The 9,920-nt window shown below is 46.8% G+C and overlaps 1 protein-coding gene across 1 annotated transcript in view; it reads right to left on the bottom strand.

Moving 5' to 3' along the window:
* The window catches only part of CSMD2 (CUB and Sushi multiple domains 2), a 495,158-nt gene that overhangs the window by 64,289 nt on the left and 420,949 nt on the right, over positions 1–9,920 (bottom strand). Inside the window, exons 42-44 of the mRNA XM_015572780.1 lie at positions 6,310–6,519; positions 3,972–4,160; positions 688–865 (exon numbers count right to left, since the gene is read on the bottom strand). Of these exons, the coding sequence (XP_015428266.1) occupies positions 688–865; positions 3,972–4,160; positions 6,310–6,519 (577 nt within the window). The remainder of the gene's footprint in view (positions 1–687; positions 866–3,971; positions 4,161–6,309; positions 6,520–9,920) is intronic.

Raw genomic sequence — 9,920 nt, 5'->3', positions numbered from 1 at the left:
CAGGAATTTTAGAATTATATCTTTGCTCCCAAATCAAGGGTTTGGAAAAAACTGTCTAGGAAACTGCACTTAGCAGCTAATAATTCATATTCCTATTTTAAAAATTAACTTGAGATATTCTAACATATACATCAAAGCTGAGCTGTTCAATTTGGTAGCCACTGGGCCACACATGGCGATTTATATTTCAATTAATTAAAATTAAATAAAGTTTAAACGTCAGCTCCTCAGTTACTCCAGTCACATTCAATAGCCATGGGTAGCAGAAAGTTCTGTTGGACAGTGCTGGCGCGGCATGAGACTTCACAAAATTCAACCCAAAGCTCTTTCATTAGTCTGGGTAGCTTATTTTAGGTAAATCAGAATTTTTGTTTAGATTATGGAAATCCTGAGAAAAGTTTCCATGTCTACGCCCACTCCCATTCATACACCCATGGGTACTGCCGTGGACCCCTAGCAGGACTCCTGGTGGGAACCACTGCCCTCCCATTACCCTCCCTTCAAGGAGTCATAAGGGCTAACTGAAGATGAGCCGTTCTTCCACTGTGTCTATTTGAAACCCAGGAGGCTGACAGGCATGTAAAGCCATTCAGCTCTTGGTATGCTGAACACACAGATGGGTAATCCAGCTCAGAGCTCAGCTAATGCTCTTTTCTTATTGGCTGTCGACATGGCAGCTGGCCCTACCAGACGGTGATGAAGTCTCCCGAGGGCTCTGTCTGCAGCAGGCTGAGGTTGAGGTGGATGCCATGACCAATGGGCACGGTGATCAGCCAGACACAGTCCTGGGAGCTGGAGTATGGACTGGGGAAGCCAGGGGAGTACACAGTGCCATTGGAAGAGGTGATGTTCCCACCGCAGGGGACTGCAGAGAGGGAACACGAACACAGGTGAATGCTGGAGATCACCTCCCACCTGGGAATTCAGATGACTTCCTAATGAAGGCCCAGCTCCCAGCAAAAACTGTCCTGTTCAAGGAGATCGGGCGGGATGGGGAGAGGCGATGGGGCTGAGGATGGTTGGGCCTGGCTTCCCTGACCAGTCCCAACACACCACCCCCCATCGGGCCCCGATCTTCAGTGTAGGTGCTTCCGAGAGTCTGCTCCCACCTCCTGTCTCCTTCTTTCTCTTTCTCATGGATGACACTTCTCCAGGTGGAAGGACACACTAAATAAAGCTCTCCCTTCTACTTCCCTAGAAATGGAAGGCAGATGCAGTACTTCTGCTGAGAAGAGCTAAGAAAATTATGAAAATGGAACTTTCTTTTTATTTGCACTAAGATTCCCAGAGTGGTAATTTTGATCTTGACTTGAGTTGAAGATGCTTGTGGTGAGGCTCAGGTTGGGTTCAAATAGATAAACCATTTATTGACTAGATGACCTCAGATAAGAAGTTTAGTCTTTTTTTACCTGTAAAATGGGACGAAAAATATACCCTCTCATAGGATTGTGTGGTGGTAAGGTCAACTGATATATGTCAAGTGTTCAGCCAGTCCCCACATCACAGAGAAGGCATCTGCTACCCAGATATGGTTCTCTCTCCCTACCTACCTGTTTTCCCAAAGTGACACCCAGTTTTAGACTCACTCTCACCTAGGATTTTGGTAGGGGGATGAAGAGGCCCTGAAGTCTCCATACAGTTCAGATTCAGTCACCAGGGAGGAATAAAAAAGTGATTCTGGGCAGAGAAAACACAGTCCAGTATCATGAGTGTACTAGTATTTGGCTGGCATAGGGCATCAAGCAGACAGGTGGATAGGCCCTATCCCAATGCCTCCCAGCAGAGGACAAGGCCCTGTGAATACAAATGGATCGTGAAAGTGGTGCATGGACACCACTCCTCTTACATGTACAGAACATCCACTAGGTGCCAGGCATGGCCTGGGGAGATCAAAGGGAGCCAGGAAGCCATGGCACATGGTTCTATCCCATGGCATACAGAGTACACTGGCTATAGCCACATATACGGGCCTCTACAGCTTAGGCGGAGCGTGCCATCAGTGTGGATGCCACAGAGGCATTTAGGAGAGCCCATCATCTGGTCTTGTGAGTGCAGGGAAGGATTCCTGGTAGAATTCACATCTAGACTCACACCGGAAGGACAAAGGGCTCCTCAGGCAAAGCAGGAGAGGAGAGCAATGTTCTCTGAGAAAGGAATAGCATGCCCTGAGAACCACAGGTAAGAGAACAGGCACCTGGGGAAACTGAAAGTATTCCATCTTAGCTGGAGGGCAATGCCTGTGTGAGCAGAGAGCACCAGGTAAGCAGAGAGCAGGCCATGAGGAACATGGTGTGCTACATGAAGGGGTTTGGAATTTACCCCCTCAGGAGATGGGGATGCCCTGATGGCTTCTGAGTGGGGGTGTCAGGAGTATACTGATGGTTTTGAAGACATGCTCTAGCTACTTTGTGAAAAGTAGAATGAGGAGTGCAAGACTGAAGGTTGGGAGACCAGAGAGGAGCCTCATCTAAGTGGTGGCTAGATTCAGGTAGAGGCAGTGGACGCACTGGAAAGATAAATAGGAGGTAGAATTAGGAAGACTTGGTGAATGTGGTAGATGAGTGAGAGGGAAGGGATCCATATTAAGGACTGAGTAGCCCAGTGACTAGAGGTGCCCTTCACTAGATGAGAATTTCAGTCTGATGGCAGAAAGATGATGAGTTCAATTTTGAACATGTTGGGATTTAGATGCCTTGGGATAGGTGAAGGAAACAATGACCAAAGAGCTGGCACAGATAGAAAGGTAATTGGAAAAACAAGAGAAGATGGCATCAAGGAAGCCAAGGACAGAGCTCTCTCAGGAAGGACAGGGGCTTCTGGCTCAAGATGTCTGACTGAACATTGCTCTTTCCTCTTTCCTGTGATGCCACAAACAGATGCACGAGGTGTAAAAAGGAAGAAAAGGAAGAGAGTCCACAATGAAGCTTGTCATATAAGTGATGGTTTTGCACAGAGATAGTTGTGAAAATCTAAAAGCAAACTTGGGGGAAGGGTGTTAAGAGTTTTAGAAATTACGATCTTTCATTCAAACACCAGCACAACTCAGTTCTGCAAACAAGGTCTGTTTTTCTTTGGAGAATTAATACTTGGAGCTCACTGATGTGAGTCGAAGGATTTTCTGGGCACTTTCAGGGTCTTGAAGGGTCTTGAAACCTTTCCAGCTCTTATAAAGCAGAGATGAGAAGCCCCATTGTACTAAGGAAGAAACTGAAGTTCAGTGAGGGGAAGTGGTTCAGACACGGAGCCCAGGAAGAGCTGACCTGGAGCTGGGGCACTTTCTCCTACACTCTGCTGTCCTCCTGCCACACTTAGCCCTTTTAAGACAAATCCCAGCTTTGCTCCAAGAAAATGCTGAACCCAAGAGTGAAAAATGAAGGAAAATGGAACTGTGGTGAGCAAACGGGGTAGAGGCAGCACAAACTCTAGGTCTTCTTCCATCTCGGTTCTGGTTAATGAAGACCCAGGAAAGTAGCACCTCTACATCCCTTGTATTATCAGCTCAGATCTCTTCGGCACATGTAGGATAAAGAGCATAAGGACGGGGGCAGGTGATGACAGGGACAAGATGTTTTCTTTTTCTAGGCTTTACTCCCATCTCCCTTTGGGAAGGTGCCACGATGAACTCTACCTCCCTACCCCTCAACTCACCACCTGCTCCTACACCCCAAGCAGAGTCTGTCCTTCTGACCGGGGACATCGACTCATCAGGTTGGACAGTCCCAAGGGCTGAGTATGTTTTTCCTTGGCTGTGGTGCATATCTCCTCTAGGTCCTCCCTAGGGTTGGTCCAGAGCTCTGTCTCCAGGATCCCTCCATAGGGATAGGCTGGTTCCCATTCATAGGAAAACAGGATAGACAGGGATTTCCGGAACCTCCCAGTGTGAGTGATCCCATGGACCAGACAGGTAGATATAGGACTATTCTGGATCAGTCTCCCTCAGAAAAATCCCAAGGGATGAGAGAGGGCCATACCTTCACACCTGGGCAAGGGGTGGTCCCAGTTGCGGTTGGAGCCATGTTGACATGTAAGGACAGGTTGGCCCATCAGCTGATATCCTGGGAGGCACTCGAAGGTCACTGATTGCCCGACGTTGTAGCCAGCTCCCCTCACAATGCCATTGGCAAAGGGCTCTGGGTCTGGGCACTCTTGAAGTTCATAGGCTAGAAAAGATCAGGAGAGAAGGTTCCTTTATTCACTCTGGCACCTTCTCCTCAGTCAGACCACAGGAGCCGCGGAGTCATCACAGTGGTGAAGCACCAAGACTTGGACTCAGGAAGAACTTAGGCATTGATTAGTCATTGGCTTAGGGAAAGTTATGTAACTTCTCTGTGCCTCAGTTTTCTTATTCAGAAAATGGTTATTGTGGGGATTAAGTAGGATAATATATGCCTAACTCTGCACAGTACTGGTACATAGTAAGGGCTTAATAAATGTTACCTACCAATGTTTCCAAGAGAAAAGCAGGCTCAAGGAAGACAGTGCTAGACTGAACCCCAGGGGATCCTGTTGGGCCTCTCACCTAGTTGGGCCGATTCCTGGTAGAGGTGTTGGGCCTCTGAAGGCATCCATAGAACCAGCCTTGTTCCCTGCTCCCTTCCCCACAACCCCAGGAAAAGGCCTGAGAGGACCGGGTCTCTGACCATGTGAAGCCTCAGTGAGCATGTCACAGAGAAGAACGCTAACCCAGAGAGCTGGCCCGTCACCCTGGAGCCTCAACACAGGGCCCTTGTGCAGTCCAGCCTCAGAAGGGGTACATCTCAGAGATGGAGGTTTGGTGAGCATGGGAGGGGCTAAGCCTGAGGCCAGGGGTCTTTGGGAGTAGGTAGGTCCCTTCTATGGGAGTTGATGGAGCCTGAGGGTCTCAGAGGACAGCCTTGACAAGGATAGCTGAGCTTATCACATGGACTCAGTGGGCAGGGCTGTGTCCATCACAGGGGCAAAGGCACAGTGTGTATGTAGGCGCTAGAGTCTTTGTACTTGTCACAACGGTGGCACCATCTTGCATCACCCGAGAGGAGAAGCCTCGAGGAGAGACTGGGCCTAGCAGAGAGCACCATGGTTGATTTGTGTTCTCCCAACTTCCTCTGTTAAAGTTCAAAATCCAGCACCTCCAAATGTGACCTTATTTGGACAGGGCCTTTACCTTTCTTTACCTAAATGACAATGAGGTCATTAGGGCGGGTCCCGATCTAAAATAAATGGTGTCCTTAGGAAAAAGGGAATTTTGGAGACAGACCCACAGGGAGGAAGGAAACTATGAGAAGGTGAGGACAGAGATGGTGGAGATGCTTCTACAAGCTAAGGAATGCCAAAGATGGCCAGCGACCGCCCAGAAGTAAGGGAGAGACATGGAACAGACCGTCCCTCACAGCCTCAGAAGAAACCTGGACCTCAAAAACTCCAGCCTCCAGAACTGTCAGAGATTCAACTTCTGTTGTTTAAGCCACTCGGTCTATGGTACTTTGTTAGAGCAGCCTTAGCAAACTAATACTCAGGGAAGCCTGCGAGGCACACATCTGTCCTGGAGAGAAATGCTGACCACGGATTTGAGCCCGAGTCTCTCCTCGGACTGACTGTGGCCATTTGATGCACCATGACTCACCTGATAGCCCCACTACCAAGCCCGGCGAGGCTGTGTGCACTTAGCAGGCACAGGGAAGGCCAGGCCATGATGACAAGCCCCCTTGCAGCTTCACTGGGTGTGGGACTCACACAGGGGAAGCTAGAGCTGAGGTGGGTGAGGCCTGCTTCTGGGAAAGTGTGCCAGGAGGAGTGGGTGGGATATGTCTCAGGCTTTTGACCAGGGAAGGAAACATTGTGTAGTGAGTGGTTGGGCCACACACGGGAAAACCCTCAGGAGCAGTAAGTGGGCCCATCTCATTGTGAAGGCTCCCTGGGCTCTCCTGGGATTGTTACTGGAATCTTCCATCATGTCACAGCTTTGCTGAGCATAATTGGACCTGACACCAGGGAGGGAGCCAGTAAGCCTACCCAGGGGAGGGTTGGCTGCACACTCAGGGATGTCCGAGAGGAACTGATAGATCTCTTGCTCAGGGAAAGCTGTTGGCTATCGGGCCTGGGAAGAGGTTGACCCTCCGGGGGTGCTGTTGGGCCTGAACCCTAGAAAAGGCTTATCAAATGGGGTCAAACAGTCTCAGCTGGGCCAGAGAGACATGGCACTGAAAAGGAGCCTCCATGGATAGGCCTGTTCCCCATTCCCTCAGTCCTTCCTGTGTTCTCCATTCTCCTATGCAGGAGGCTGAGAGACGGGGAGGGACACAGGAGCACACGGACCCTCCTTGTCCTCACCTTGATACTCCAGCTTGAATCCTGGCCGGTTCTGGGAGTGGTCACTGTGAAAATACACGGTGGTCTCGTGGGACGTGGAGAGCAGGGAGCTTGGAAGGTCACTTCCACTGAATCTGCCCATCATGCGGCTGGTCTCGTGGGGGCCGTTCCGGATTTCTATGAAGTCATGGTTGGGCTCGGTGGAGAAGTTCAGGAACTGGATGTGAGCTCCTGGGAGCAAGACAGAGGCGGACAGTGCCCAAAGCAATACAGTCCCACTTCAAATGTGCCGCCTTGTGAACGCATTTTCTGCCAGAGCCCACGCATCCCTGCTGACTTCCTGCCCAATCAGGATTCCCAGAACAGGCTCTGGGAGTTGCCAACCCAGCCCCTTGTCTTCAGGCAGGACTGAACTTAAACGAATATTATTCAATCAAAAGGAGGAGCATCAGTCATTTCAGAGTTCCATTTCAAGTTCATTTTATTTCATTGAAAATGAAGTTCAAGATAACAATTTGATTTGTGATTCTTATGTCTTATATTGCTATAAAGATAGCTTTGCTAAAATAAATATTTTACTTAGAAATAATATGCTCACCTGGCCAGTGTGGCTCAGTGGTTGAGCATGGACCCATGGACCAAGAGATCACGGGTTTGGTTCCTGGTCAGGGCACGTGCCTGGGCTGTAGGCTCACTTCCCAGTCGGGGGTGTACAGGAGGCAACCGATCAATGATGTTTCTCTCTCTCCCTCTCCCTCTCCCTCTCCCTTCCTCTTTCTAAAAATCAATAAAAACATAATATCTTCCCCACCCAATTGAAAAACATGAACTTCAAGACTGGTGTTTTCTAGAACGCTGAAGATAATTCAGAAATAGGAGAATACCTTGTCCCGTCTGTTCTACTAAGAAGCCAAATAAAGTTTATACTTTAGGATCTAATTGGATGAATCAGTATCTCCTAGCAACCTGACAGGTTAAATAGCTAATTAAGTCCTTAACTTATATTAATATATTCTTTGGAGAATGGAGGTGGGACTATTGATTTTGTTAATGAAAATATTTCTCAAAATTAGATTACTATTGAAAATGATATTAAAGAAATATATTTATTGAGCATAAAAATGTCTATAATGTTGTGAAAATCTGATTGCAAAATAGTAGGTTGTATATAATTTTCAATTTTGTAGTTAAAATCTTGAAGAATATTCATTGATTCTCTAACAATATTGATTGCATCAGGGCTGTGGAAGGCACTGCACAGGGATGAATGAGATCTACAAGGCCCTTGTCTTCATGGGGGTTCCCTTTTAATGGTGAGGATGAAGCTGTTAGTGATTGCACGGTGGGATTACAGATAATTTTAATTAAAAATGTTCATATGTACTTTCTAATTTGCTTAGAATGAGCTCAGATGCATGATTTTGCTTTTGCATCTGATTATTTAAAGAATAGAGTAAAACTTCACATGTGATTCTGAAGATCCTTCATGTCTCCTGCCCTATCCCATTCCCCTACTTCCCTTCACAGAGGCTGTCACTATCATGAACTTGGAAGAAACCTTCCAGGTCATGTTTTTAGATTCTTAAATGTATATGTGGGTTTGTTTTAAACATTTACATAAATATTATACTTTATAAACAGTTAAGTAAACTTATTTTTATTTAATGTTGTGTTTTCCTTTTTCTCTTAAAAATATTTTTATTGATTTTAGGGAGAGATAGAGAGATAAAAACATCTATAAGAGAGAAATATTAACAATCAGCTGCCTCTTGCATGCCCCCTACTGGGAATTGAGCCTGCAATCCAGGCTTATGCCCTGACTGGGAATCAAACTGGTGACCACTTAGTTCCTGGGTTGGTGTTTAACCACTGACCCACACTGACCAGGCTCAATGCTGTGTTTTCCAAAGCCTATTCTTGATATACAAAGATATACAGTTCATTGATTTTCAATGACATTGATTTTCAATGATTTGATGAATTATCCAACAACACTATTCCCACCCATACTAGTGAACATGTAGATTGTTTCCAAGTTGTGGGTAATTTTGTAATGAGCACTTTTGTACCTATCACCTATGCTTTCCAATCTACTGTCCATGCATCACTCCAACACTGTGGGCTGCATGTCCATCAAAGGGGCTCTTTGAGGTTTGCGGGATTTTTGAAGTGTGCTGCCTGGAAAGAATGGGATGTGCCCACTGTCATATAGTGGCAGCAGCTGGTAAATGCTGTGGCTCTTTACACACTGAAGCCATAGTAGGGACTACCTGGGAGGGAGAGATTCTGGTCTTCTGCAATTGGACCCTGCAGAAGGCTATTCCCCGGGGGCTGAACAGGCACCCGGGACTTAGAGAACGCTGGTGGCTGAACGTCAGGAGAGAACAGTGATATACCTCCCTCGTAAACTTCTGCTTTCCTTTGGATGTTGGCCTCCCCACTATCCCTCTATCATCTGAGGTTCTTCTGCCCATGTCTGGAATGAAGAGCTACAGGATATCCTAGCTCCTCCTCCTTCAATGTCTCAAAATCTGGGGATTTCCCAAGGCTGCCCCAGTCATCATCATTTTGTAGCCTTATGATTCGACTTGGTTTCCTTCAGAAGGTGGTTCTAAATGTAAGACTCCATCCTTTGGAGGGTCACCATCCTCTCTCCTTCCCTCAGGACAGATGAAAAGAAGGCCAGTTCAGATTGCCTTCTCCTGAAAACCCCTTCTCCATGAGAAGACCCACTCGAGGCTGAATTAAGGACAAAACAGATGGTCTCCATTCCTGAGGTCACAGACTGGGAGGTCCCAGGCCCATGCAGGAAAGATCCCCTCGGGACATTTCCTCCCCAGGAGCGGAGCAGTGACTCGGGACAGATGACCTACGTGGACAGCCCATGAGTTCCATGTCAACACAAGCCCTTTTCTCTTCAACAGATTTATTTGGGGTTAAATTATATTCTCAGTACACAATATGTGTGAATCGTCAGCAATTAAATTTCATACCCAGATCACTGTCCTCCTTACTGCCATACTCTGTTTCCTCAAAAAAAAAATCTCCCAATCTCCAAAGCTAGCCAGAATGTGCCTATGAAGAATGCAAACTCAATTTCATGTTGACCTTTGCTCAATTTAATTAGGACAAGAAATTGGATATTATAGTTAAAAGCACAATTTGAGGTCCAGTATCTGTAAAATAGATCTTTCTTTTTTCTTTTTAACCATCCCTGAGTAATTTCTCATTCCACAGTCCTGGGTTTTAGCTTGTTACTCAAATAATAATAATAATGGCAATTCCTATGATTTCCCCTGCCCTCGCTACATTTAATGCTTCTAAAACACTCATCTACCTGTCAGACTGGCTATCATCAACAAATCAACAAACGACAAGTGCTGGAGAGGATGTGGAGAAAAAGGAACACTTGTGCACTGCTGGTGGGAATGCAGACTGGTGCAGCCACTATGGAAGACAGTATGGAGTTTCCTCAAAAAGCTACAAATGGAACTCCCTTTTGACCCTGTGATTCCACTTCTAGGAATATATCCCAAGAAACCAGAAACACCAATCAGAAAGGATATATGCACCCCTATGTTCATAGCAGCACAATTCACCATAGCTAAGATCTGGAAACAGCCTAAGTGCCC

Source organism: Myotis davidii, unplaced genomic scaffold, assembly GCF_000327345.1.
Source record: "Myotis davidii unplaced genomic scaffold, ASM32734v1 scaffold88, whole genome shotgun sequence".
NCBI lineage: Eukaryota > Metazoa > Chordata > Mammalia > Chiroptera > Vespertilionidae > Myotis > Myotis davidii.
Note: the sequence above shows the minus strand (reverse complement) of the source record. Positions and strands in the feature narration are given on the sequence as shown.